Source organism: Hemicordylus capensis, chromosome 4 (genome assembly GCF_027244095.1).
Source record: "Hemicordylus capensis ecotype Gifberg chromosome 4, rHemCap1.1.pri, whole genome shotgun sequence".
NCBI lineage: Eukaryota > Metazoa > Chordata > Lepidosauria > Squamata > Cordylidae > Hemicordylus > Hemicordylus capensis.
The window spans coordinates 141,022,297-141,049,380 of NC_069660.1; the positions used below are offsets into that span (position 1 = coordinate 141,022,297).

Genomic DNA, 27,084 nt, shown 5'->3' on the forward strand with positions numbered 1-27,084 from the left:
ATTCATGTGGAACACTGGCCAGTCCTGATGGGTCTTACCATCCTGATGGGTCTTACCATCATTTCATGAATAATGATCATGGCCTAGAACAAACCCAATATTTATTTGCATTGCAAACTGTAGGCAGTTATTGGTAGTGATAAGCCACCTAATGGCGCAGCGGAGAAATGGCTTGACTACCAAGCCAGAGGTTGCTGGTTCGAATCCCCGCTGGTATGTTTCCCAGACTATGGGAAAACACTTATATCAGGCAGTAGCGATATAGGAAGATGCTGAAAGGCATCAAGGTCATTCATACAATCGAAAACTGTGTTCTACCTGGGTTTGGAAACTGTGTGTACTTGCAATTTTTGATTGTGTGGAAGCGAGGTTAGAGGAAAACCTGGGTAGCTTTTTCTCCTACCTTGCTTCCACACAATCACTTCTACCCAGGTTTTCCTCTAAACTTGCTTCCACACAATCAAAAATTGGGAGTACACACAGTTCCCAAACCCAGTTTGAATATAGTTTCTGATTGTGTGAATGACCTCATCATCTCATACTGTGCAGGAGATGGCAATGGTAAAGCCCTTTTGTATTCTACCAAAGACAACCACAGTGCTCTATGGTCGCCAGGAGTCGACACCGACTCGATGACACACTTTACTTATTGGTAGTTATGGTCAAGCATCGTTTAAGGATGTTTGTCTGCTATTACTACTCTTCCCACTGAGAAAACATGATAAGTTCCCACTTTTCCAGTTTGAAGCCGCTATGCAAGGCACGGGATACTCTTATAAGCACATGCCCCATTCCATAAATATCAATATATGTTTTAGCCATATGCCACAATATTCTCCACTCTAAGGAGTTCTGTGGTCTAGGAAATGCCTATGTGAACTTAAAGTAGAACAGGTCTCCAGTACTTCTAATCCACCTCCCCTTGCTGTTTCCACATCCTGTACCTCCCAGTCAACTAGCCAATGCAGGTTTTCAGGCAGAGCCATCTCTAGATGTTAGGTGCATTAAGACCAGATCTCAAGCAGCCTGGGTGGTTCTGGCAGAAGTGCCCCTTCCTGTTGTACTATACACTACACCTCCCAAGATATTTCCTTGTTTTCAGAACATGGAAGAGTAGGGCAATTATTTTATTTTATTTTATTTTATTTTATTTTATTTTATTTTATTTTATTAACTGTTGCAGAATTAGTCTTGAGAAACTTGACTGTGGCATCACTAAAAAAGCATCAGAACTCCAGACCTGACAGTGGATCTCACCAATCTCCATTATTTCAGCCATTTAACTTGGAAGTACATTTAGAAAACTGTTGAGGCATATAAGGTAAGCATTACCTTTAACTGTCTAGATCATGGCTACATAACGTCAGCCCTCCAGCTATTCTTGGACTACAACTCCCATCATCCCCAACTACAGTGACCAATAGTCAGGGATGATGGTAGCTGTAGTTCAACAACAGCTGGAGGGCCAAAGTTGGGCAGCCCTGGTCTAGATACTTAAAGAACTGCTCTGCTCACTAGTGGTCTAGTGGTGCATGAGAGAAAAGTCTTTACTATTAAAAGTAGGGCAGAGAAAGGGGTACTAGGATATTTCTGTTTGACTTGAATGCTACCCAATTCATACATTATCCACAGCAGTGTGAGTGCTCATTACCTATGATCTGGTCCAACACAGTTCCAATATGTGGAGGAACAATACAGCTCTTTCCCATACCAGTGGGAAGAGCAATTCTTGTAGAGGAAGGACCCATGTCATTTGGGCCCTATGTCATTTTTCGATCTTTTTTTTCTTCCCTATAACCAGTGCCTATGGGGAAGGGCCTTGTCGTGGCGGCACTGCTTATACCAACGCTTCCCCCTTTTTATGGTGTCCTATTTAATGTATATATTGTTTGTGCGCTTAGCCCAGACAATTTAGCTTCGGCTGAAGTGTTACCTTTGCAATGGAGCAAAGGTTAGACGGGGTTGTATGAAACCACAGCCTGCTTTAAAGCACTCCTCCCACCTCCCCTGGAAGGGAATAATAACATGTAGTGAATATGTACATTGTACAGATATTATAATTAAGACAAGGGGTAAGACATACAGTCTTGCCTGTTTTAGAGTGATATACTATCCCATTGCTTCCTAATCCAGTCAAGACATTTGGGCCTCTCCTGGGTATTGACCAAGCCAATGTCTAGTATCTTGCATTGAAGCTAAGCTATATAACACCAATAATCTGTCTGAAAGCATATGAGTAGGACTAGGATTTTTAAAGCATAGCTATTGATAACTGGTTGATTTAGATATAGTAGGAGTAATCTGTAGTTGGGCTTCCAAATGTGTTTCTTCAGCAGCTTCTAAGCCAGTAGTTCCCAAATTGTGTGCCCAAACATACTCGTTTGTGAGAAAACCGTGTATTGCAAGAAGCAAATTATTAAAGGCTCTTATGACAAAATATTCGCAGGTGAGAATCCCTTGTGTCTCTACATTATTTACTGCTCTGGCCGTGCCTCCTTTCAACCCATCTTGCTGGGGACATCTACCTCAATCACTCTTAATGCAGAGACAAAGCAGAGTTAGTTGTTCATTAGCGGGGCGACCCATCGCATCTCTGCATGAGCTGTTATTCTACGTCTTCCTCAATATGAGAAGGCACATCCACAGCAATGATTTCCCCAGACACATAAGGTGGGCTCCACTGCAAGTGGGTAATTCTTTCTTCTACACACTTTCTCCAAAAGCAAATCTTGTGTGACATGTGCCTCCAATTTTAACTCAAGAAAATAACTTGTCTTAATTATCAGAATTTTAGGAAAAACTGTTTAGACTTTCAAAATGTGGGCTTTGTGCTAAGGATGTGCACAAATCGATTATTTTGATTCTATATGTGCCCAAATCAAATCACTCTTGATTTGTTTTGTGTCCAAATCTGTCCCCCCAAATCAACACCAATTTGATTTGGATTCAGATTGATTTGGACCACTTATAAAGGTTATAGGGGCACCAAATATGGATGGTGGGTAGGTCCCCATGCGTGCCACATACCACCCAAATTTAAAGGCAGTGGGGCACCTGGTTGATTTTTGATGGGTTGTTTTTCCCCCCCACCTTAGGAAATAATGGGGATTTGAAGTCGCCCTATCCTAACCCTAACATGGATCTCCAGCTATAATTTAAAAAAAAAAAACACCACTAAGCTGTAGCCCTTGTAAAGTGGAGTTATGGAGCAAAATGTGCAGTCACTATTTTTCAAGTGTTAGGATTTTTTGGTGTCTAATAACTTTTCCTCATAATGAATCCCTATGAGGATTCATTATACACATTCATTTCTTCTGTTCATTTTGACTGTCATTGGACAGTATCAACTGCCATGTGTCAACTACACCACACACCCACACACTAGGGTACTCAGTTTATTTTTTATGAATTTTTGAAGTGTTTAGATTCTTTGGTGTCTCCATTACACATCTTCATTTCTTCTATTCATTTTGGTGGGGGTGGGGAATTAGTGGCATCCCATGTGCCCACAAGCCACGAGGTATTCAGTTTATATTTTAGGATTTTTTGAGGTGTTTAGACTCTTTGGTGTGTAATGAATCCTCATAGAGATTCATTATGAGGAAAGGTTATTAGATACCAAAGAGTCTAAAGAATTGAAAAAATTCCTAGAACATAAACTGAGTAGCACCCCACTGCCTTCTGGGTGGGAGGGGGGTGTAGTTGGCACATGGCAGCTGACAGTTGGCAATGCCAAAGACAGTCAAAATGAATAGAAGAAATGAAGGTGTGCAATGAATCCTCATAGGGATTCATTGATGAAAAGTTATTATACACCAAAGAATCCACACAAGTGAAAAATAGTGACCGCACATTTTGCTCCATAACTCCACTTCTACAAGGGCTAGAGTTTAGCTTTTTTTAAAAAGAATGAGGAATCTGAATCTCGAATCAATTTGAATCTAATCTGGCGTGATTCGATTTGGTCCTAAATCTAGACAATGGACCACAGGAGTGATTTGTTCTGTCTCCAAATCACCCGAATCAGCTAGATTTGGGTACAAATCAGTTCGTACTCGAATCGATTTGCACATCCCTGCTTTGTGCTTCCTGAACAGGAGAGGTATATCTTCATGTGTGATTGAGCAGCTCCTTGCCAACCAGCTCTGTCTTGAACATTATAAATCTTAATGGATTGCTGGGTATAAAGGGAGGTGCCAGGAGACAGCTAGAAATATGAACATTTGAAATCCTTTGAAGATTTGTGATTCCCTCTGCTTGCCTCTTCATTCATATGAATTGGAGCCCTATAACAGCTGAGAAAATAAAAATCACATATGCCTCTGCTTATTTAATCCATCTGCCACTTAAAAAAAGTGTATGTGTGAACAGCTTGTATGGTGGGGCATATGCTCATAGAGACATTAATTCACCCATTCTGAAGTCTTAATAGGTGCTTAATTAACAATGCAACTTTGGGCCAAATTCCCTGATCAGCTTATCCCATGGGTGCTTGGCTCTGTGAAATGGTCTTCTCCTTGTCAGTAAGGCAGCATTCTCATCATCTAATTACAGTTCCTATTCATGTAAGGCATGCCCTACAGTAGTTTCAGAGTTGAAGGAGGTACCTTTTTAGAGCAGAATGTAGGTCAATGGTTATATATTTCCTGAATACATTACTTACCTTTACAGTCCATAGATCCTTTCCCTTCTCAGTGAAATACAAATATTTCTTCATTAATTTTGTAAGTAAATGTAAGAGCTGTTTTGATGGTCCCAGATACATACCAACAAGGAAACATGTAATGATGATTCCAGTACAAAGCAGTGGAGTGTTCCTTAGGGCCATTGACATTGACTTCACCTATCAAAGGCTCACACACAGCACAACGTGCTGTATATGTTGCAATGGAACATGGGTGCTGTTGTGCAGTAGCACTCTTTGCACAAATGCAGTGCAAATACATTTTCACAATGGATGGACATTATTTCCAGATCACTGCCTATCACACAGCTCCATTTGTGCAATTTTTGCATTTGCACAAACAGCGTGGTTGTGCAACTATACACACATTCCATTGCAACATGAATGGAACGTTGCGCTGTATGTGAGCTGCTCTTATTATTTGTGACAGGCAGAGGCATATCTAGGGAAAATAGCAACTAGGGCAAACACTGAAATTGCGCCCCCTGTCCAAGCATCTGACACCCATCTTTCAGATAACTTTACCATAATATCAGCTGAAAAATACAAGTCAGGCTCGTTAATCTTTTAATCTTTCAAAAACTATTTTAGCAGCGGACTTAGCCAGACCAAAAAATGCTTGAAAACTACAAATTTCAGTATGCTGGGGCTCATGAAATACCCAAATACTATGTGGAGGTGTACTTGGAAAACTAAACAGAAGTGCCTGTCTAATTCTCTACTATGTATTGTAGCATCACCATTACATAAGTTTTAAAAATAAATGGAGAATTTGACTTTTCCCAGATACTGTGTAAATAATTAAAGGATATGCAGAGTAAACTGTGTCACTGCTTGGAATATATTCTAGTCTTTCAGAAAGACAGTTAAAATGAGAGAAAGAGAGCAAGAAACTCCCAGTGGGCCTTAATATTAAGGATTTCACACTGATTCAAAGACAAATTCACCATTAATAGCCATATTAGCAAGACATCACATTTAACTCACTTATCACAAGAAGCAAAGTAAGAGCAAATGAATACAATCCTAGCTCATAAGCATCAGCTCAGTATTCACAAGCTCTGATTCTCTGTACATAGTGCCAATCTGAATATGTGTACAGTGACTTATATTATATATTATTATTTTTTTACCTGTAGCCCCTTTGGGGGGCTGGGCGGGGTTGCAAAGGTTCCTCCTCCCCCCACTGGCCTCTAGGGCCTCGCAGGGACCATTTGAGCATGTGCAATGGCCATTTTTTAAAATCTTTTTTTTAAATGGCCACTGAAAACAAAATGGCCATCGTGCATGCTCAAATGGCCTCTGCAAGGCCTGGCAAGACCTAGGGCCTCACAGAGGCCATTTGAGCATGCATGGTGGCCATTTTGTTTTTGGCAGACATTTTTTTTAAAAAAAATATTTTTTTAAAAATGGCGCCCCCCCTTCAAGTGGTGCCCAGGGCACGTGCCCTGCCTGCCCTACCCCTAGATACGCCCCTGGTGACAGGAGGAGGAGAGCTGGTCTTTTGGTAGCAAGCATGAATTGTCCTGTTAGCTAAGCTGGGTCTGACCTGGTTTGCATTTGAATGGGGGACTATATGTGAGCACTGAAAGATGTTTTCCCTTCACTGATGGGGCCACTCCGGGAAGAGCAGCTGCATGGTTGCATGCAGAAAGTTCCAAGTTTCCTCCCTTGCATCTCCAAGATAAGGCTGAGAGAGACTCCTGCCTGTAACTTTGGAAAAGCTTCCGCCAGTCTGTGTAGACAATACTGAGCTAGTCTGACTAGCAGCTTCCTATGACATGATATAATTGTTACATTTGTATCATTTCCTCCTTCTAGCTCATCCCATCTCATATGTGCTTAAATCTTTTTCTTAATTGCATTTTGAAAGAAAATCACTGAACAATGGAAAGAAAATGAGCTGTTGTATACCAGAGATTATGTATATGCAGCAATAAATATACATATTGGGCCAGAAATTATGTATATACACAATAAATACAAATCTGATATACTGGAAAGAGTGTGGGTGGGGGGAGTTAATACATGTGCTCTGTTTCAGGATTTTCTATTTTTTTGTGTTTAAAGACCTATTCAAATAAAAATAAAAATAAAAATCCAGGACTGCAAGGGCATGTTGTTCCTCTAACAAAAATCATAATGTTGAAAGCACTTACAATCCTTATCTACTTATGAGACAGACATGGCTAAGCCATGAATCCTAGAAGCAGATTGAAAAAACCTATCTCTGAGTTCCAAGCAAATATGGGCATCAGTCTTTCTGAAGTGTTATTCTTGGGAATGACTTTAATGCACTTTAGACAGCAAACATACAGGTTGAGTATCCCTTATCCAGACATCCGAAATCCAGAATGCTCCAAAATCTGGACACCATGCTGTAACAAAAAAACAGAACGTCTCAGCTCACTCGCTCACAGATTCCCAATTTTGCTCCTTTTAAACATGCAGTCAAAACTTAGTTATTTCAGAAGGCTGCACACATCTCATCCCCTTCATTGCCCACCCAGGACATTTCTCTCCTGGTTCCGTTGTCCCAGGACCACTCCCTGCTTTCCTCCCTTGCATTGCCTCCTCCTGTGGCTATGAGGTCCCCACACACCCCACCTACATTGGCAACCACCGAGTTATCTTCTTCAAAGGGGGGACTGCAGATCCCGTGGGCAGGAAAAGACACAAAGGCTCCTTTCTCGGGGGAGGGGCCGGAAAGGAAGGTGCCGTGCCGAATGTTTCTTCCCAGTCGCCTCTCTAGGAACCTGGACTCCCTCAGGTTAACCCTTAAACTGGCCTTCCCATGGCAGGAGGCAGCAAAGAGGGCTCCTCCATCCCTGCTTTGCAAGAGAGAGCAAAGAGTGCATGCTCAGTTTGGCGCCTGCTCTGTTGGCATCTGTTTTGGCGCTCTGTTGGTGCCTGCTCTGTTTTTATAAAATACAGCAACCGTTCATGTTTAGACTTGGATCTCATGCCCAAGATATTTCATAATGCAAATATTCCAAAATCTGAAATCTGGAACACTTCTGGTCCCATGCAGATAAGGGATACTCAACCTTTAGTAATATCAGAAGAAAACCTCTGGGCAGTTCCATGCTTTTTGGAAACAATGTGCATGCTATATGTATTTTGCTGACTGGATGAGAGCTGGTCTTGTGGTAGCAAGCATGACCTGTCCCCTTAGCTAAGCAGGGTCCACCCTGGTTGCATTTGGATGGGAGACTACATATGAGCACTGTAAGATTATTCTCCTTAAGGGATGGAGCCACTCTGGGAAGAGCATCTAGGTTCAAAGTTCCTTCCCTGGCATCTCCAAGATTTTAGATAGGTCTGAGAGAGATTCCTGCCTGCAACCTTGGAGAAGCCACTGCCAGTCTGTGTAGACAATACTGAGCGAGATGAACCTATGATCTGACTCAGTATATGGAAACTTCCTATGTTCCTATGACCAGGGTCCTCAGATATGTTTACAGTAATATTTCAAGATGTGTCTGCAAGTATTTATGCTCATACTTTACATGTTTGCTGTAGGAAACATTAGTATAAGGTTTATGTGCATGTGGTGAACATGTTTCATATTGACTTAGCCCTATCCAGACATTATATTGTAAGTGTGCTCAAGTGTCTGTGCACATGGACCTGTTTTTGTGAGAATGACTGTGAATGTGTTCACTTTAAAACTGGACCTAAGTGCAGACCCTCTCAAATACAGATAGGAAGTGTACTGCTGTATGTGCATTGTACATAAAATGTGAATAACATTACATGCGCACAGATCTGTACACAGATTGTAAATGCTTTGAACATAATGTGTGAATCGGGCTTCTGTGTGAAGCTGTTCTATATTTACTGAGAAGATCATGACAAGAGTTACTGTATGCAGTTATGCACACAGTAGAGAAAGTGGGTGGAGAAAAGGGACCGTAAGCACAAACAGGTGGGTGAAAAGAGACTACAACTTTAAACAAGGCAAAGTGAGGAAAGGAAGTCAGCAATAAGAGTAATTCCACCTTAGATTTTGTTTCCATAATAGAAAGAGATAGCACAAGGCAGAGGTGGATGTGGACATGTGCCCTCAGGCAAGACATCCATTTTTATCTCTGAGAGCAGGGCTAAAACATAAAGACTTGCTTCCCCAATGCCAACTAAAATTACATGACAAAGGGGAGTGCATGGTTTTGGTGACCAACATAACATAACTTACCAGGCTGCCATAGCACATTGGTGCACATTATCACACTGGCTCTTTGTCCTTCCTCCTCAACTCCTGAAAGCAGGAGTGACCATCTGTGCAGCAGAGAAAACATTTCTCAGTAAATAGGCAAATAAGAAACATTCTGAAATACACACATCTCTTATATGGGGGGAAATGGGGGATTTTTATCTTTATTTAAGATGTGTCACATTTTAAACATAAATGTGTGTGGGTTTCATTCAGACTGTGCGAATATTCACAGCTGACTTCAGGGAGTAGGAGGAAATATCAGTATAAATGTGCAAATCATATTCGCAGCCTTTTGAAGAAATGTGGTAGAGAATATGAATGACTGGTGTGAAGAACCAAAGGCCAAAAAAAAAAAAAAGTGTGGCTGATCTTATTTATTTATTATTATTCTGAATGGAAAAATGGGTTTTGAGAGAGTGGTACTCATTAAGAATAAAGAGGGAATTGCTCTGGTTTCTAAAGAGAAATCGTATAGCGAATGTACTGTTGAGGGCTATGTCTGTTCAGGCTGATTTATCATACTTATGCATTTTATGTTTTGTGCTTTTAAAATATAACTAGCTGACCTGGCACAGAGCATCTGCATCCCTAGTTCTCTCTGTCTCTCCCCACCACCCCAGTTCGTTATCCAACCCCCGCCCCAGCTTCCACTCCAGTTTATGGTCTCCTTGGGAGGGAGCTGGTGTGAAGGGCTTCCCTGGCCTGGGGGTGCGGGACTCCTTCTTAGTCTTAGGAAAGAGGGTCAGTGGAAGGAAGCTCCCGGTTATTCTGAGGCTGTGAGCATTGCTTTTGACACACAGGTAGAGGATCCTCTCAGGCCACCGCCCCCCCCCCGGCCCGAATTGCATTGGTCGTCATTACTTTTGGTGAAGTGTGGATTCCAGCAGAGGTCTGTCATCCTATTTTGTGTTTCAACCAGCCTTTGAGAGCAGCCAGCCCAGGACAGAAGCACTCACTCAGGAGGCTGGTGGTGCAGTGCAGGCCTGGTGCTCAGGGCTGGTCTCAGCAGCTGCCCTCCTTGGGCGCTCCTGCCAGTGAGGCACAGCAAAGCCTGGTCTGTTCCCAGAAGTGCTGGAGTTGCGTCTTGGACTGCAGCCATAAGTTCATTCTCCCTCCCCGCCCCAGTTCATTCTCCCTCAGTCGCTGGCGGCCAGACTTTTCATCCCCGCCTGGCGGCCAGCTACCACTTCATCTCCCCACATGGCAGCCGGCTGGTCTGGCCTCTAGTTTGCCGCTGCCTTCTTCCCTGCCAGCCTCCGCTGCCATTCCCCCCGCTTTGCCCACTGCCATTGCCATAGTTTTCTCCCTGGTCAGCCGCCCTCTTCCCCCTACCCGCCAGCCACCCGCCTGGCTGCCCTCTCCCCCCCCCCACCTGCCAGCCGTACCATTGCCTGCTGGTGTTTTGTTTAGCCGCTGACCGTCTACTGCCACCGCCATTTTTCCCTTCCCGGCCATCCCCATCGCTATCCTGAACTCTCGCGAGAGCTGCCACGCATGGGATTAGAGACGGGTATGTTTAAAAGAATTATATATAAAGAAGATATTCAGAAAATCAGGAAACATAGATAAGAATGAAAGGATGTAGAAGTTCAAGGGCTCATGATGATCCTTTGAATCCCTCAACCATTTCTATTGGATCAGGAGTTACACAGGATAGGGAAATATGCTACTTGCAGGCATATGAACCTATCTTCTATTTAAGTAGAAATAGACTGCTTGGCCTGTGTTGTCTAGCACTGACTGCCACAGGTGTGGAGCCAGCCGAGCAGAGGCCTGTGTCCAGCCCCGCTCAGCGGCCGCTTCCAATATGCCCGTGCGCATGACACATGACAAGGGGGCGTGGCCTGGGCTGCTGAGAACCCGAATGAGCTCTCGGCGCATCATTTCAGGCAGGGTCAGCTGCCTAATAGGACGTTTTCCCCTTTCTCCTCCTCCAGAGAGGGAGAAGAAGGGAAAAACGTTCTATTGGGCAGTTGGAGCTGCCTGAAATACTTGGCAGAGAGTTTGCCCGGGCTCTCGGTGGCCCGAGCGTGGGAGGGGGGAGTTCTCTCTGGGCTCCTATGGAGCCCGAGCCACACAGGGCGGGGCTCTCTTGGCGGCTTTTCGCCATTGGTGGCCTGGGTTCTTTGAACCCTTTCACCCAATGGTGGCTCCACCCCTGGACTGCCAGAATCTTTCCAAAGTCTTAAGCAGAAGTCTTTCAAGCCTTTCTGAGAAAAGTGCTTAGTGAAGGATGCTCTGTAAAGAGGGGGTTTAGCTGTTGGAATGTGGGCATGATTTTTGTTGAGGGTATGTGTGGCCCAGGGTTCAAAAATCTTATACAAGCCAGGGCAGCTGCATCTTTTGGGAGAGGAGCCATAACTCAGCTCCATGATGTTCAGGATAGGCTGCATGATATGTTTTTCTCCCCCCACCCACCCCACAAACCAATTTGGCAAATGCTTACCTTTCAGTTAGCACATCTCCATAGAAACTGTGATGTTTAGGAACAGGACAGGAGGGGTTAAGTTTTGAGCAGATTGTAGGGTACCTCAGCATACTTGTCACAATGTTATTCATGGCTACTGTGCAAACAGACAGGAAGAAATAAGGCTAATTTTGAAATATCTCTTGAAGAGGTGTGAGGATAAGGTGCTTCAGGATCAGTATCCCTAGCTGAGTATGGGGGCATCCCATCCCACCTACAGGTAAAGGGGTTTCATCTCTAAAGCCCACTTCTTAAGTCATGTAACTTAAGTCATCAGTAACTCATGGGAGTTACTGCAGTTCACTCCATTCTGCACTATTGTGGTAATGTGACAAACCTCAGACCTTGTGGGATGAGCGTATGTCAAGGTTCCTCCCAACACCAGTGTCACCTGTCCCAGAAACAAGCAATGCTGGTAGAAGGATATGTACCTCCGACATGCCCCCTTTCTACATATCTATTGTCTTGTATTTTTGTCTGGTTGATGACTGAAATAAAGATTCCATTACACATGCCCCAGAGCTGCTCATGATGTCCTGGTGGTGCAGGAAGGAGCAACCAGTGGCAAAGCTAATCAGGTAGAACTGGGGAGGCTGAAAATTAAAATTATTTAGGAAGAATAAATAAGAAGAAACTCACCTTAAACTTTCTTGAAGATGAGATCGATTTGGCAATTTTTTTTGTTTGCGAAGGTATCAGTCACTGTTGCTTTGAAATGTTCATCACTCATAAGATCCTTTATGAACTTATTTTCAATGGCAATAGAACTAAGGGATTTTAGTCTTTCATTTGCCATTGAATTTCTCAGCCAGTTTTTAATTCTTTTTAAGGTGTTCATACTTCTTTCAGAAGATGTGGTTGTTACAGGAAATGTTAAAATCAACCCAAGTTCATAAACTGTTTCTAGTTTTGTAACAGTTCTATAGGTTAAAGGTACTTTGTTGGTCAACATAAATATTCTGAAGTTCATTTTCCAATTATTGCTTGTTGAAAAAGGGAAGCAGAAATGAAAGTGATGAGTACCCTCATCTCTCACCGGGGGTTTCACCTAACAGAGGCTAGCCTCACTCATGCAGATTGTGTTAAAGCTAAAGTAGTCCCTCCACCCTTTTCCCCGTGCATGCTCTATGGAGTCTCCCAATAGAGGTTGCATTTCATCAGCCTCATGAACAGACGGCAGTGTTCTAGTTGTCGTTCAGACAACTGATGCAACTGGAATTGGGAAATGCGACAATGATGCAATATATTTTCATGATTCCTGGTTGTTGGCTTCTGGTAGATGATCTATTTTATTTATTTTGGGGTAGGCTCAGCTTCAAAGCCACATAGGATGCTTCACCACTGGAAGCAACTCCTGTTACTGCAGGGGCAGTACTGCAACTGCTCCCATGTGATGTAAGCCGAGGACCCAACATTTCATTTGTTTTTTTCTACTCATATTTGAGACCCAGAGCCTAATTTTCTACAAGTACCTCCAATTTTTCTTGCTCTATGCTGCTGTTTATATTCCTAGAGCTTTGAGCTTTCCTCTTTTAAAACTAAAAACTATCTATCTATCTATCTATCTATCTATCTATCTATCTATCTATCTATCTATCTATCTATCTATAGTGAGGAAATCATTGACAAGCCACCCATCTGAGCTTCTGGGATTCCTGATATAACTTTTATATCTAGTAGCACTATATATAAGTAATACAAGGTAAAGTGTGCTGTCAAGTCGTTTCGACTCCTGGAGCCCACAGAGCCCTGTGGTTTTCTTTGGTAGAATACAGGAGGGGTTTACCACTGCCTCCTCCCACGCAGTATGAGATGATGCCTTTCAGCATCTTCCTATATCGCTGCTGCCCAATATATTTTCCTCAAGCTTTCCTTGTGAATGAGCTCAGACATGCTGAGATTTGAGATGTATAATGTCCTTGGCATTTTAGCCTGATAATGCTTGTTTCATATCCTGGCATACATATGTGTGTGTGTGTGTGTGTGTGTGTGTGTGTGTGTGTGTGTGTGTGTGTGTTTATAGAAGTTGGAAGTCAAAAGTTGACTTCCAACTTCCAAAAGTTGGAAGTCAAGGTAGCATACAGTAAAAACTAGGCTGTTTTGATTTAAGGAAGTTTGCTCACTTCAGGACCTGCTTAACTTATTTTTAAAAATTGTCTTCCTAGTCACAATTCATAGAGTGCAGAAGTGTTCTTTCATATCACATCAAGGGACTGGTGGCTTTGTTTGTCAAAGATGTTGGTGGCCTCCAACATCTTGAAGCTGGCCCTTGTAACTTTGTTATGTTTATGATTCTCAGTAAAAATAGTTCATCTTGCTTCTCTTGAAATCAATAGCACTGTCATTTGAAATTATCAATTGTCTTCAATTTCTGGCTGAGATTTTGCTTTTGTGTTCCAGACTGTAGAAGCCTTTTCTGTCTGCTGATACCACAAATATAAATGGATCATTCTATTCTTTTTCTCTTTTTTTCTCACACTAGCAAATGTATGACTAGACACGACATTCCATTCCCTAGCATCATTAGGTCTTGGAAATTACCCTCAATTGTACTTTTGAAAATGCAATTGAAAAATAAAAACCGATATGGGGCTCAGAGAATAATGTCTTCGAAGTTAACAGCACTTCAAAAATTGAACATGTTAATGTATTAACACCATGTGATTTGATATAATAGAGGAGTCTTGTGGAGTCAAGCTCTTCATATTTGCTAAGAGCAATTGATTGTAGACTTACGAAATGAAAATTATATTCGTATTAATTTTCAAGATGATAAAACCTTGAGAATTAAGGGAATTCATTGGCCTTTAATGAGTAAATCCTATCTCACATTTAAAGAAAAATGTTATTTGACAAATCTATTTTGGCCCAAAATACTTAGTCTTATATTTTCAGTACATTTTAATTCATAATTTAACGGTTATAGAATAATAACCTTTGGACTTCTGTGGAGATATATTCCATATCTATGGAATAGTTGAAATTTAAGAAAGCTTCTGTGTGAACATCAGCATTTCCCCTAGACTTTCTCCATCAAATGTTCTCTCTTGCTAAAATGCTTGTCTCTATGTATGTTAAAGTAGTTGGATTGTGTTTTATAGCAAAGAGTGCACAATTATTGATATTGCTATTATTATTACAAACATGTATATATCGCTTTTCAGTTTTAAAAGTCCTCAAAGCAGTTTACATACAGAAAAGTTTCCCTGTCCCAAAAGGGCTCACAATCCAAAAAGAAGCATAAAGCAAACACCAGTAACAACTACTGAAAGGATGCTATGTGAGGTTGGATAGGGACTGTTGCCCGCCCCCTGCTAAATGTAATAGTCACCACTTTAAAAGGTGCCACTTTACTCAGATAGCAGGGTAATAATATTGCCAACCTTTCCCACAAGTCAACCATCAGGTACACCTAATTATGACAGAAGAGTGGCTGTGTTAATCTGAAGTGAGCAGTTCTTAAGCATGGCGTTTAAATCTGTTGAGGCAGAAATATGAGGCATAGTGACTAAAAGACAGTTTCCATAGGTGTCTATAAAGACCCAAACAGGTCCATATCTAACATTAAAATACGTAAATTAGCTTCTCCATTTCCTGTTTCTTAAGAAACCTCTCTCTTTTTTTTTTTTTTGCTGGGGGGATATTTTCCTTTGATATTTTTCTTAGGATGAGGGGTTTTTCCCCTCAGTCTATACACTTTGCCTCAGGAGCACATGTGCCTTCATGTATGTATGTATGTATGTATTTATTTATTTAACTTGTATACCGCCCAAACTTCCGTCTCTGGGCGGTTAACAACATAAAAACAATTAAAACAAATATAAAAGGTTAAAACAGTTTAACAATTTAAAAACAGTATAAAATCAAAACAGTATAAATTTAAAACTACAAATTGAAAAAGCTGAAAAAGCTTGAGTGAAGAGGTAGGTCTTCAGATGTTTTTTTTAAAATAGTCAGGGATGTAAATAGTCATTACCAGATTTGTGTGGAGGCAATATGCCAAGATGTTCATCACCAATACAGGACAAATCACTTCCTTGTAACACGAAAGTTGAAACATTTTTTTCCCTTACTGTCTTTTAATATAAGGTAGACTATATTAAGCATCAAGGCTTGAGCAAATAAGGTGTTTTAATTGGTATTGATGCTGCAGTTGTAACAGCTTAATTGTAGGAGATAGCGGCACCTTCCCTCCAGAACATTCTATCATTGCAGAGCAGGGCCTTTTTAAGACTCTGAGAGGCCCAGGAGTGGGGGCAGAATTGTGCATTTGAGCCCACCAACACTTTCTTCTCTCTGGCTGACATACTGGCTGACATACTGACAAATGTTCACCGCATGCTCCATACATGCGGTGGAGCTTAATGTCTGCACAGTTGTGCATAACACTTCACTTCAGCTACTGCACTCTGTGTCCATGTAATAACCCTAAATACTGAAATGACTCTTGATCCTTGCATTACATTTTAACTGAATGGTTTTACTGCCTTGAATGAGAATGGTTGTTCTGATCATTTCATATACTGAACCGAACTTTGGATGGGGGTCAGGCTGCATGTGCGGGGCTATGGCAACTGCCCCTTTGCTCCCTCCCCCCACCCCAAATACAGGCCCTGGTGTAGAATTATAAACATTCAAGCTGTTATATTTCATTGCTAGCTTAAATGTGAATCTTGTATCACCATTGCTATAGATATTTTGTCTATGACTGTCTGCAACATCAGATGCATAACAAATATTCATCTAAGATTTAGAGCCAGTGTAGCAGCTACAAGCGTGAGCCATCAGCCAGTAAATCCCCACTTTAATTCTCGTCTCAGTCACAAACATAAGTGGCCTAAGGCAAGTGAATGTTCAGCTAATCATGGCCTCCCACAACAATTGCAAAATGGGGATGATAATAATGCCGGCATACCTTGGGGTTCATATTACTATTACTAAGATAGTACAACCGAATAATCTTTATTACAGTCATAGACCAGCATAAAGGGCAGGTGATAGTTACAATGAGTAAAAGGAGTAAAAGATATAAAAATCATAAAAGGTGTAAGAGGAATAAAAAACATAAGACATAACAGGGTAAAACTGCAATATAAAATTGTGAGATTGTAAACTATAGTATATATAAAGGTGCAGTTAAAAGAAGGATAAAAGTAAGGGACCAAAATAGCTGTAGGAGGAACAAAGCTATCTGGTGCATGCTTTGTTAATGAGCTGTGGGTGCACTGGAGCTAAGCGGTAAATTTGGGTGCTGAGCATGAGCTAGTGATCATCATCTGATGAATTTTGAGTGCTGCCACCCAGAACCTGACAACACTATATGTGAAAGCTTGGTATTTAAGAGAAGGTCTTCTTTGTTATGTACCCCACCGCACATTGAGATCATCAGGGGAGGTTCGTCGGCCGTTGCCACCAGCTCATCTGGTGGCTACTCAGGGACGGCCTTTCTCCATTGCTGCCCTGAGGCTCTGGAATGCGCTCCCTGCCAAAAGAAGAGCCTCCCCATCTCTGACAAGTTTTAAGAAGTCTGTCAAAACACATTTTAAAGCTTTTTATTAGACACTGTTTTGATAATTTTTAACATTGTTTTTAAAAATTGTGGTTTTAGCCTTTTTATTTTGTTGTAATTTGTATTTTATTGTGAGCCTTCCAGAGATGTAAGTTTTGGGTGGGATATAAATATATCAAATAAAAGTAATTTTAAAAAGTGGGATTAGCATCAGAAAGCAGTAGAGAGGTGTAGAATTGTCCTGTGTGACCAGAGTACTTGTGCAGTAATGGTAAGATAAGAGTGGAGTGGATGTCCCTGAAGTACAAGCATTGTAGGAGGATGTGCTCTGTTGTTTCCGCTTGCCCAGAGCCACAGGGGAATTGTTGCTTTGAGAGTTGAATCTTTCTGTATCGTCCCTCAAGCACTGCAGAGAGGTGGGTGTGGCATCCAGAGTGAAGGCCCTCCTGTGCTTTGGGACTTCCAGGTGTGTTAGGTATGGCACGGGGAAGGCCGAATACTCAAGTCCTTCACTGATGAGGAAGCTTGGTGCCCTGCCTAGATCAGTGTGGCTCTCTGTCTATTATGTGCTGTTTAATGAGAGCTTTGGCCTGATCAAAACCCATGTCAATTAGAAGGGAAGCTGAGAGAGTAATAGCGAAGCACTATGACTGCCTGAAATGCATTAGTTTTGTTGTTTGAAGCAGTATAGAAATGCAATGATGATTATATACAAATGCTAATTATATTATTAATGGCCAAGGGGAATTATAAAGTAAAGACTGTTGCTTGGTCTGTTTCCCAACCTGCTTAGGAACCACTAGTGAACCACATGAGGTTCCCAAGACTCCGTGATTTATATTTAAAAGTGTTTAAGAAAAATGTTTCTGCTATAATCTTCCAAGTAATTGGTATTATTCTTGACAGTAGCTTCTGTCTATTACTTCTACAATAGTGGATTAATTATTGGCACAATAGCTTTTGGGCATTCTTTTTCATTATACCAAATAAAAGAACAACAAAATATGCAGGCCAGTAGCTAATATTATAGTACAAGCCGACCCCCGCACAGAGCATCTGCGCGTTCTGTGGGGCCGGCTACCTCTCTCCCTCCCGTCCCAGTCTCCGGCCGGGCCTCTGCCGGCCTCCGCGTTCGGGCCGGGCCCGCCGCTGCCAGCCTCCACGTTCAGGCCGGGCCCGCCGCCGCCGGCCTCCCCGGCCGGGCCAGGCCCACCGCCGCCCTGGCCTCCATGGCCCAGCAAGGCCCACTGCCGCCTCTGTCCACCACCACAGACGCGCCTCAGCCAATCAGGTGTGTCCCTCCGCTCCGCTGCCCAGCCAATCAGATGAGTTGCCGGGATGCATCCCCACAGAGGCTGAGACACGTCTACGGGGATTAAATATATAGATAATCAAATGGTTTCTCTCAACATGAGGTCTCATTGTTATTTTTCTCTTGTTTTTTAAAAAATTGATACTATGCCAGATGAAAGTGACATATTAGTTTAACCGGCCTGATGAGATTCATTATTTATCTTTCCTTTTTTTGCCTTTAAGAAGACTTCTATATCTTACATGGTGTTCTCTCTTTATTCTAGGATCATCAAACAATTTTAAGAGCTTGGGCAGTTAAAGATTTCGCTCCAAATTGCCCTCTTTATGTGCAGATACTGAAGCCTGAAAATAAGTTCCACATCAAATTTGCAGGTAAGCCAGAGACACTGGTGACCCACATTCAGAAGATGTTTCCGCTGAAGACTGTAAGAATTGCTTTGGTGGATCAGACTATGGTTTAGTCTGCTAGTGAAGCATTTTGTATCCAGCAGCTTTCTAGAGACATCTGAAAGTTCACAAGCAGAGTATTTTGTTGTGTCCCCTGTTGTGTCTTTCCAGCATCTGATATTCAGAGGTATACTGTCTCTGTACATGGTGGTTCTATTTCACTGTTGATGGATATATCCTTCATGATTTGGCTAATCCTTTGCCCTGTATCCCAAGAAGACACAAAACACCAAGGTATTGGAGTAAACAAGGGCCACAATTTATTTAAACTTCAAAGGAACTTAACAAACAGGGATTAGCTCTCCACCCCTACAGTGCAGTATCTAAAGGCATTCCCGCCAGGGCATGTCTCCACATAGCCTAGTGTGGTGCACCAGGGCTCCAGACAGCCCCAGTGCTCTAGAACAGGAGCTGCTTAGCAGGCCTAATGCCAGGCCTCTGCCATAGCAGCACCCCCCAGTAGCTGCCTAGCCATTCTGGGGAACTAAGCCTGACAGAGTAGATTGGTCCAGGCCAGGCCTCCCTGAGCCGCCCAGCCTCTAGGGAGTTGATCTGTCTGAGTTATAGCCAAACTCTTACCTACAGGTGCTCACCAACCTCAGATGTTATCCCAAACCGCACTGTACCTGCCAAATTGTGACCAATGAAGGATCAACTAACTACCTAGTTAGTGTCCATACAGACCAGAGCAGGCAAAAAAGGACGCACACCACAGGCCAATCAGGTGAGCGCCCCCCAAATTCCTGCCTAGCCTCTAGAGACGACCAGCTTGCACCCAGACTGTACCAAGGGAGGGAGGGAGGGAGGGAAGGAGGGAGGGTGCTTCCAAAAAGTGGAATGGGGCTTGGAGACTCCGAGATAGACAGAGGACCTGAAACTCTGCCCCTGCATGGGCAAGCCAGCCAATTAGGCTTCACATGTGTCCCGTGCTTCTTGCAGGGGGACAGAGGCAAAGCAGCAGCGCGCCACCCAATCAGGCGGTGAGCAGCCTAATTTTATCAATAGTACCCGCTGCCAATCCCTGCCTCAAGCCCTTCAGAAATAATGCTGTCCCCTTGGGCGACCGGTGAACTCCGTCACCCCTAAACAACTCGGGAACTGAAAAAACAATGTCAGAATGAACTATATATCCGCCCTCAAGAGCAGAAGCAAAACATGCCATATGGGCATTAACTTTCCGCCGAGCCCTCTCAATCTGTCCGGAGTTCCTGGCACCCCATCAAACTCTGTGCTGGAGCATATTGGACCAAACCACAATAAGCTCAGGAAGCCAGTCCAGAACCTGTAGGAGGTCGGTGCAGATGCTATGGGTAATGACCAGCCCTGACTCAATGACTAAATCATTCTCACCCATGTGCACCACCAGGATGTCCGGTGGAGGATTAGCAGACAGAAAGTCCTGCAGCATGGACAAAAACTGGGCAATTACCATCCCACGCCGACCGATCCAGGAGATCCATGCAAACTTCCCCAGTCCTAGTTGTGTTCCGGGCAATGCTCCACACACCATTTTGTGGGCCCAAAACACAATTGAATGACCCAGGATAAGGACTCTCGCCCTCTCAGCCGGTTGCGCTGGGCCTGTAAGAAGAGAACCATATAAGCATAATCGAGCCAAGCACACATACTGCTTGTACATACTGGACCACCAACGGCCAATGCACTGAATAATCTCGCCAGACAATCCCAGCTGGGAAGCCGCAGTGGCGGCACCAATACGGAACGAGTGAAGTGATAAACGCTCAATGAGGGTCCCCGCCACCACCAAGGACCTACGCACCACTGTCCAAAACTGGTATTGGGAGAGGGGCCTACCATCCTTGCAGACAAAGAGGCACCCAGCACCCTGTCCTCGGAAGGCTGCATAATTCTTCAGTGCCAACACGAGGCATAATGTCGGATTACTAGACTGGTGCAGCACCACAGGCTGCCCCTTGCCCAGCTGGTCGGTCTTAGAAAACCTAAGCTGAAGCCTGACTGAAACTTGCCCCAAAGTCATGTCCCCAAACTGAACTGCTCTGGCAGTGGAACCTCCTCACCCCTTGGGAAGCAGCTCGCTGGCCCTAAAGGCCCTGAAGAAAATTATTTATTTTATTTTATTTTATTTTATTTCCCACTCTTCCTCCAAGGAGCCCAGAGCGGTGTACTACATACTTAAGTTTCTCGTCACAACAACCCTGTGAAGTAGGTTAGGCGTAAAAAATTACCAGCATAGCTGCGTGGAAGAGCGACACCCCATAGGGAGAAGGGCAAACTGTGCCATAGTGCTCTATTGCACCCTGAATTACAGGGGGATTAAGGGGCGTGCGGACATCCGCCCGGGCTGGATGTTCCCTGGACCAACTTTCTAGCATCCTTCTAACACTAAAATCACCCGTTATTTCACTGAAGCCCTGCACTTTGGTGAAAAAGGCAATGGTAGCAAGGTAACCCGCCATGGCCCTAGGAGACAAACCCTTATTCTTCAAGTGCACTAGATACTGTATAAGATGCTCTGCGGGCGGGGGGCAGTCCTGACCCACTCCTACCTGCCCCCTAAATCCCTGGAAATTCCTGAACTGCCTAGAGTAAGCAGCCCGTGTGCTTAGGACCAGCAAGGCCAAGATAGCTTTATGTGCCTCTAGGTGCCAAGGCTCCACAGCCACACGGACATCTCATTGAGCAACACTTTGGCCTCCTGCACCAGCTGACAAAAGCACTGTACCTGGAAACGAGACAGTGCATCTGCCAAGCTATTCTGTACGCTCGGTATGTGGCATGTAACAAAAAGGGTGTTGTTGGTAAGACCTGCTAGCACAAACGACCTGACTAGGGCCATAACCCTAGGTGATCTGGAGGTTTGCCGGTTAATGACTTGCACCATGGCCTGGTTGTCGCACTAGAAGCACACCGTTTTGTCCCTAAAAGAATCAGTCCAGATGTGTACAGCCAGAACTATAGGGAAAAACTCCAGGAAGGTTAAATCCCTGGTGGTGCCGGCTGACACCCAAGCTTCAGGCCACTTCCCAGCACACCAGCGCCCCTTGAAATACATTCCAAAGCCCAGCCCACCAGCAGCATAGGACTGGACCTGGAGCTCAGCCTCCAGCAAGAGTGAGTCCCTCCAATAGGACACCCCATTGTAGGATTCCATGAAGGATACTCACAAATCCAGGTCTTCTCGCATAGGGGCAGTGATCCTGATGTGATGGTGCACTGTCTTCACCCCAATGGTGGCATCGAACACCCTTCTTAAAAAGGGGCAACCGGGTGCAACCACCCTACATGTGAAGTTAAGGTGGCCTATGAGTTGTTGCAGCTGGTGAAGCATGACCTTGCGCGCCTGTGAGCAGTCTTGCAGTAACAATCTAAGGGCAGCCAGTTTAGCCTCGGGGAGCCTGTAGCTGGACCGTGTGTCCAACTCTATACCAAGGAACGTAAGCACTGGGGCAGGCATTTGATCTTGTCACCCGCTAATGGGACCCTTAGCTCTAAGCACAAACCCTGAAAGGACTCCAATAGATGCCTACACTGAGTGGTCCCCGCCCTTCTAACAAAAAGAAAGTCATGTAAATAGTCAGCCATTGTTAACAGCCCAACCCTGGCTTGGAGCGCCCACTCCAGCATGGAGCTTAACACCTCGAAGGCAGCACAGTAAACTGAAAAGCCCATGGGCAAGGTTCAGTCGATGTATTTATATTTGCCCTGAAAGGCGAAACCAAGGAGGTTAAAGTTATCTGGGTGAACAGGGAGCAGGAAAAATGCAAACTCTGTATTGCACTTCGCTAATTGCATGCTGCGTCCACAGGAGCGAACAACCCGGACAGCCTCGTCGAAAGATGTATACAGAGCTCAGCTGGGATACCATCATTTACCAAAGCACCCCAGAGAAAGGAAAGGTGGTGAATTAGCCTGTATTCCCCAGGAGCCTTCTTAGGCACCATCCCCAAGGGGGAGATGCGCAAGTTAGGTATAGGTGACTCCTCGAAGGGGCCAAGCACCCAACCCAGTACTACCTCCTTGTGGATCTTCTTACTGACTACCGCCTCCATGCCCAGAACTGACTTCAGATTCGGGGCTGAATAACTAACTCTAGGGCTCAAACAAGGGATACAAAACCTGGAACTGAAACCTGATAACAAATAGGCTGCTTTAGCCTTGAGGAGGTAATCTTGCAGAATGCGGGACAGCACTGGGAGCCTAATCGGGCTGGCACCCTTTTGCAGATTTGCCAGCGTGTGGGGCAACACCACCTAACCTACCACTGCCTGGCTGCCCCCTGAAGGATCCCTGGAACCCTTTGATCGTTTGGCAGTGGGCGCTGGCGTGCTTACCTCTGCAAAAGCCACACTCTTGCCAAAAATGGCAAGGTGGGCAGCTGCACCTACCCCCTGCGTTGAACTTCCAGCACAGCACGGTGCCTTGAACCCCCTGCGCAGCAGCAGAACCAGAGGGCTGCACTGCGGGAGTTCTGGAGATTATGTGCCCACTGTCTGATCGCTCGCCCTGCATGGGCCTGGAAGGTGCCATAATCAGTAACCATAGTTCCTGGTGTTGCTTGTCCCATGGGATAGCCGGGTTCAGGGCTGTCCGCATGCGAAAGGAGCAGCCAAACCATTCCCAGAGGCTTCCCATGAAGTCCATGTAGCTCCACCGAATGATACCCAAGTATTTAACCAAAGCAGGACCCTTGGATGTATGGACCTGAAGAACTACACCCATGTAAACTGTGTATGCCAATAACCAGTTAGTCCAGTTATGTTCAATGGGCTTACGCTTGGATTTCTCCTCCTCCCTTTTCTGCTCACCCTCCTTCACCACCAGCTCCCTAAAGAGCAACTGGAAAATATCCACAAATTCCCCCTGCCAGATGCGCTCCTTCACCGCAGGCAGAAGATGGTCCCCAAGGGGAAGAGAGGAGTCACAAGGCGGGTATATGTCACTGTATGTCTGTGTTGTCTGACCAAGGGCGGCAAAGCAGCAGGGAGCACTGCTGAACCTGCCCCACTGGGCAGCCAAACCTGTGTGCAGGCACTGTAGGGTGCTGGGTGGCCATAAAGACCGGGGTACCAACCAAACAGGCCATATGGGGACCCCAAGGGGGGCACCCCCCATGGTGGCGTGTAGTGCAAAGACTCACCATGTCTGTCCCTCGCATGCCCATCACCACTTGCGGGATCCATCGTTGGTGTGACCACTGTGTTGTCAACAGGCAGACTGACTGGCGCTGCCGCAGACCCCGCCTTCATTGTTTCCAGTGCTTCTAGTCTATCAGATAAGGATTGCATCATCTTGGCCTTCTCTGAACCCCTGGTGGCCCTAGACACCCCAGAGGGATCACCCTTATCCTTCCCCACAGGCACCCCCTGCTTTTCCTTCTCCAAAGCTTCCAGGCACGCTATAAGGGCCTGATAGTACCCATATCATTGTCTTCATATGAAGACAAATCAGACACAGGGGCAGGTCTCCGGGGTGGCTGCACAGGCTTCCTTCCAGTTTTCCCCTTTGCCTTTTTGGGCCCCATGAGAAGTCGTGCTGGTACCAACACCAAGGCCTAGCCACTAGAGTGTCTGTTGCCCAAGGCTTACTGAGTTTCCAAAGCATGCTCCCCCCCCAAGCACAAAGCTGTGTGGGACCGCCAAGCAACAGCCTCACCCCACTGGCCACCACGCCAAAATCACAAGCTCAGCCATCCACTACTGGTGCTAGGCCAACAATGGGAAGGCCTACGCCAAACCACCCTGTCCCCTAGAATGCCTTCCCCCAAACCAGGGGGGTCCATGAACCACCACCCCCAGCTGCTGCCCCCAGGGGCGAGCTGGATGCCCCCTGCCCACCGTTCAAGGAGGGAACCCCCCAGGAGACGCCTGACCCGCTGGTTGCAGCACCGCTTCCAAGGCCGCATGGCCTGGCCTCAACCCAGCCGCCCTAGCCCAACCTGGGTACCCTTCCAAACCATGGGGGTTTTTTTTCCTGAAAACCACCCCACTGTCACCCCCAGAGTCTGGGCTAGATGGCCACCACCCACCGATCCAGGTGGGAACCTCCAAGGACGCTGATGCTGCTGACTGCAGCCTGCTCGCGTCTGTTTCGCTTGCCTCCAAAAGCGGAATGAGCCTTGGAGATGCCAAGTCAGACTGTGGGCCTAAAGCTCCACCCCCTCACTGGCAGGCCAGCCAATTGGGCTTTGCCTGCATCCCATGCTTCTTGCAGGGGGATGGAGGCAAAGCAGCCACGCTACCCAATCGGGCAGCAAGCAGCTTCATTGTGAAAGTCAACCTTAGCAACTGGCCACTTTGTTTTGTCAGCCCTCAGCTGACAGCAAAGGACAGCCAATGTTGGGTAGATGTCAGAGTGTTGTTCTGTCACAGTAGTTTTCAAACATTCTACCATCAGCAAATCTTTTCTACATTAGCCCTTTTGAGGAATCCCTGCATATCTGCCGAGACCCTCTGCAAATCACATAGCAGAAGATTCTAGGATAGGAGAGGGTTGTAAGAGGCACAGTGGCCATGAAGTATTGTTTAGGCCTCATAATTGCCTTCTGTGGCCTCATTCTCACAAACAGCAAATGAAGTGGTAAACCTGGGTTTCCACCACTTCAGTCTGCCCGTGAATCCCATGTGATTAAATGCTATTCCAATCAGAAAGACTGTCTTACACATAGAAAACTAGCATGTTGTAGAGGAGGCAAAGAGCCTCCTATGTACAGGGGATTATTTCGCTATCGGTCTAATGTGGTGCAGCCCATACACAGGTTTATCACCTCATCTACTGTTTGTGAGAACTAGGCTTGAGAGTGCACCTTAGAAAACTCCTAGAGTTCCTCTGCCGCTGCATGGTGCTGTGTAAGATCAGTAATGGTGGGCAAGTTTGTCCCCTGGGGAAGCTTGACATCCATTACTGATCTTCTCATTGAAGAACCTCTGTAAGCTTAGAAAGAGCCACAGAGTTCCTAGGCCTACAGTTTGAAAACAATTGCTTCATCATGTCTCTCCAAGAGTGGCCTCAGAGAGTGGGGCAAGCACCCCCCTCAGACAAGTAGTTTCCTCCCATATCTGTTTCAGAAATCCTATATGTAGGGCATAGCTCATCCGCCCAGAAATGCATGTTTTCCCCTTTCCCCCTGCCCTATTCTTTTTCTAGTGCCACCACTGTGTCTCCCCCTGACCTCACATTTAGTTGTATTTTTCCTATCTAAAAATGTTCATGTGCTTAAGCCTTTCCTTGTACGAAAAATGTGTCTCTCCACTAATCATTTTAATTGTTCTTTTATGAACCTCCCCCCACCCCAAAATCCTTTACACACTTCAACATAAATTTGCATTTGTTTTTGTTCACTCAGTTATGATAACTGAAAGGCACTGTACAAATATAGGTGTATATTGTATAAATAGGTGGTTACATACTTGTACTATTGATGGCGTGAATGCTCAGCACCTCTTCAACAATATTTGTTTCCAAGGAAAATATTTTGTTAAGCTGAAAGTGCTCTGCGTGTGTTAGACTATAGTCTTGGAATACACTTTGTTGAGTAAATGAGGGTGGGAGCCTGGCTCCTTTTCAAGAACTTGCGGTTCTTGCTGTATACTCAAAGCCTGTCAAACACACACTGAGATTAATTAGGAGACTTCCAAATTGGAATTAAGATGAAAGAATGCACAAAATATAGCTGACTGACGATTACCATCCATGTGCATGTATTGTTTCTCAGCTACCTCAAAACTTCAAACACAAAAAATATATCAAGCTTCAGTGGAAAGCACCATAAAAATGTTTCTAAAGCAGATATTATTAGATTTATCTTCCTCTGCTACTAGTCCGGATGTTTATTTGGCACCTACTGACTGATAGTTGCTGTAGAGATGATACAGATGGCACGGTCTGAAGGCTTACAGTTTGCAACAGAAGTAGTCTACACATTACTCTTGCCCCTGTTTCATGGCCAAGGCAACTGCTAGCAAAGCTGGGGAAATCTACTACATCATGGTTCCAGTTCATGCAGCTGGATGGTGCTTCATATCATAGCTGGGAGAGGAAAATTTGCCACAAGGATGCTGTTTTCTTCAGTGTCCATCTTTTACATGGACTGAGCCTATATGTAGGTGAAGGTTAGATACTGAATGCAGAGGCACTCTTAGCCACGGACCTTAGGGATTCGGTCCATGTCTCTGGGGGGGGGGCAGTCTCCAGAAGCCTGCTGCCACCCCATGCCCACCACGCTGCTGCTATGGCCTCAGGGTGGCAGCAGGAGTTTTTCTCCTCCTGTTTCTGGAAGAGTCCTCGGAGGAGGCATTGAGGGAAGTCCAGGGGCATCTCTCAGGTACAGACAAAGGCCAAGGCAGCAGGAAGGAGGGAACCAAGGTGGGGCCCGTGCAGCCGCAGCGGAGCATTCCTGGCTGGCCAGAGGAGGAGCTGCTGCCTCTGTGCAGGGCTGAGCAGGGAGGGGCATGGCGGGGCTGTGAGGG

The 27,084-nt window shown here is 44.9% G+C and overlaps 1 protein-coding gene across 6 annotated transcripts in view; it reads left to right on the forward strand.

Annotated features, from left to right (window-relative positions):
• KCNT2 (potassium sodium-activated channel subfamily T member 2) overlaps nucleotides 1-27,084 on the forward strand; it is a 366,405-nt gene that overhangs the window by 234,794 nt on the left and 104,527 nt on the right. For all 6 annotated transcript variants that reach the window (XR_008307289.1, XM_053250672.1, XM_053250674.1 and 3 more), the window contains exon 15: nucleotides 18,454-18,562. Coding sequence is in view for 5 of the 6 variants with exons in the window: in XM_053250672.1 (XP_053106647.1) it covers nucleotides 18,454-18,562 (109 nt within the window). In the remaining variant the exon portion in view is untranslated. The remainder of the gene's footprint in view (nucleotides 1-18,453; nucleotides 18,563-27,084) is intronic.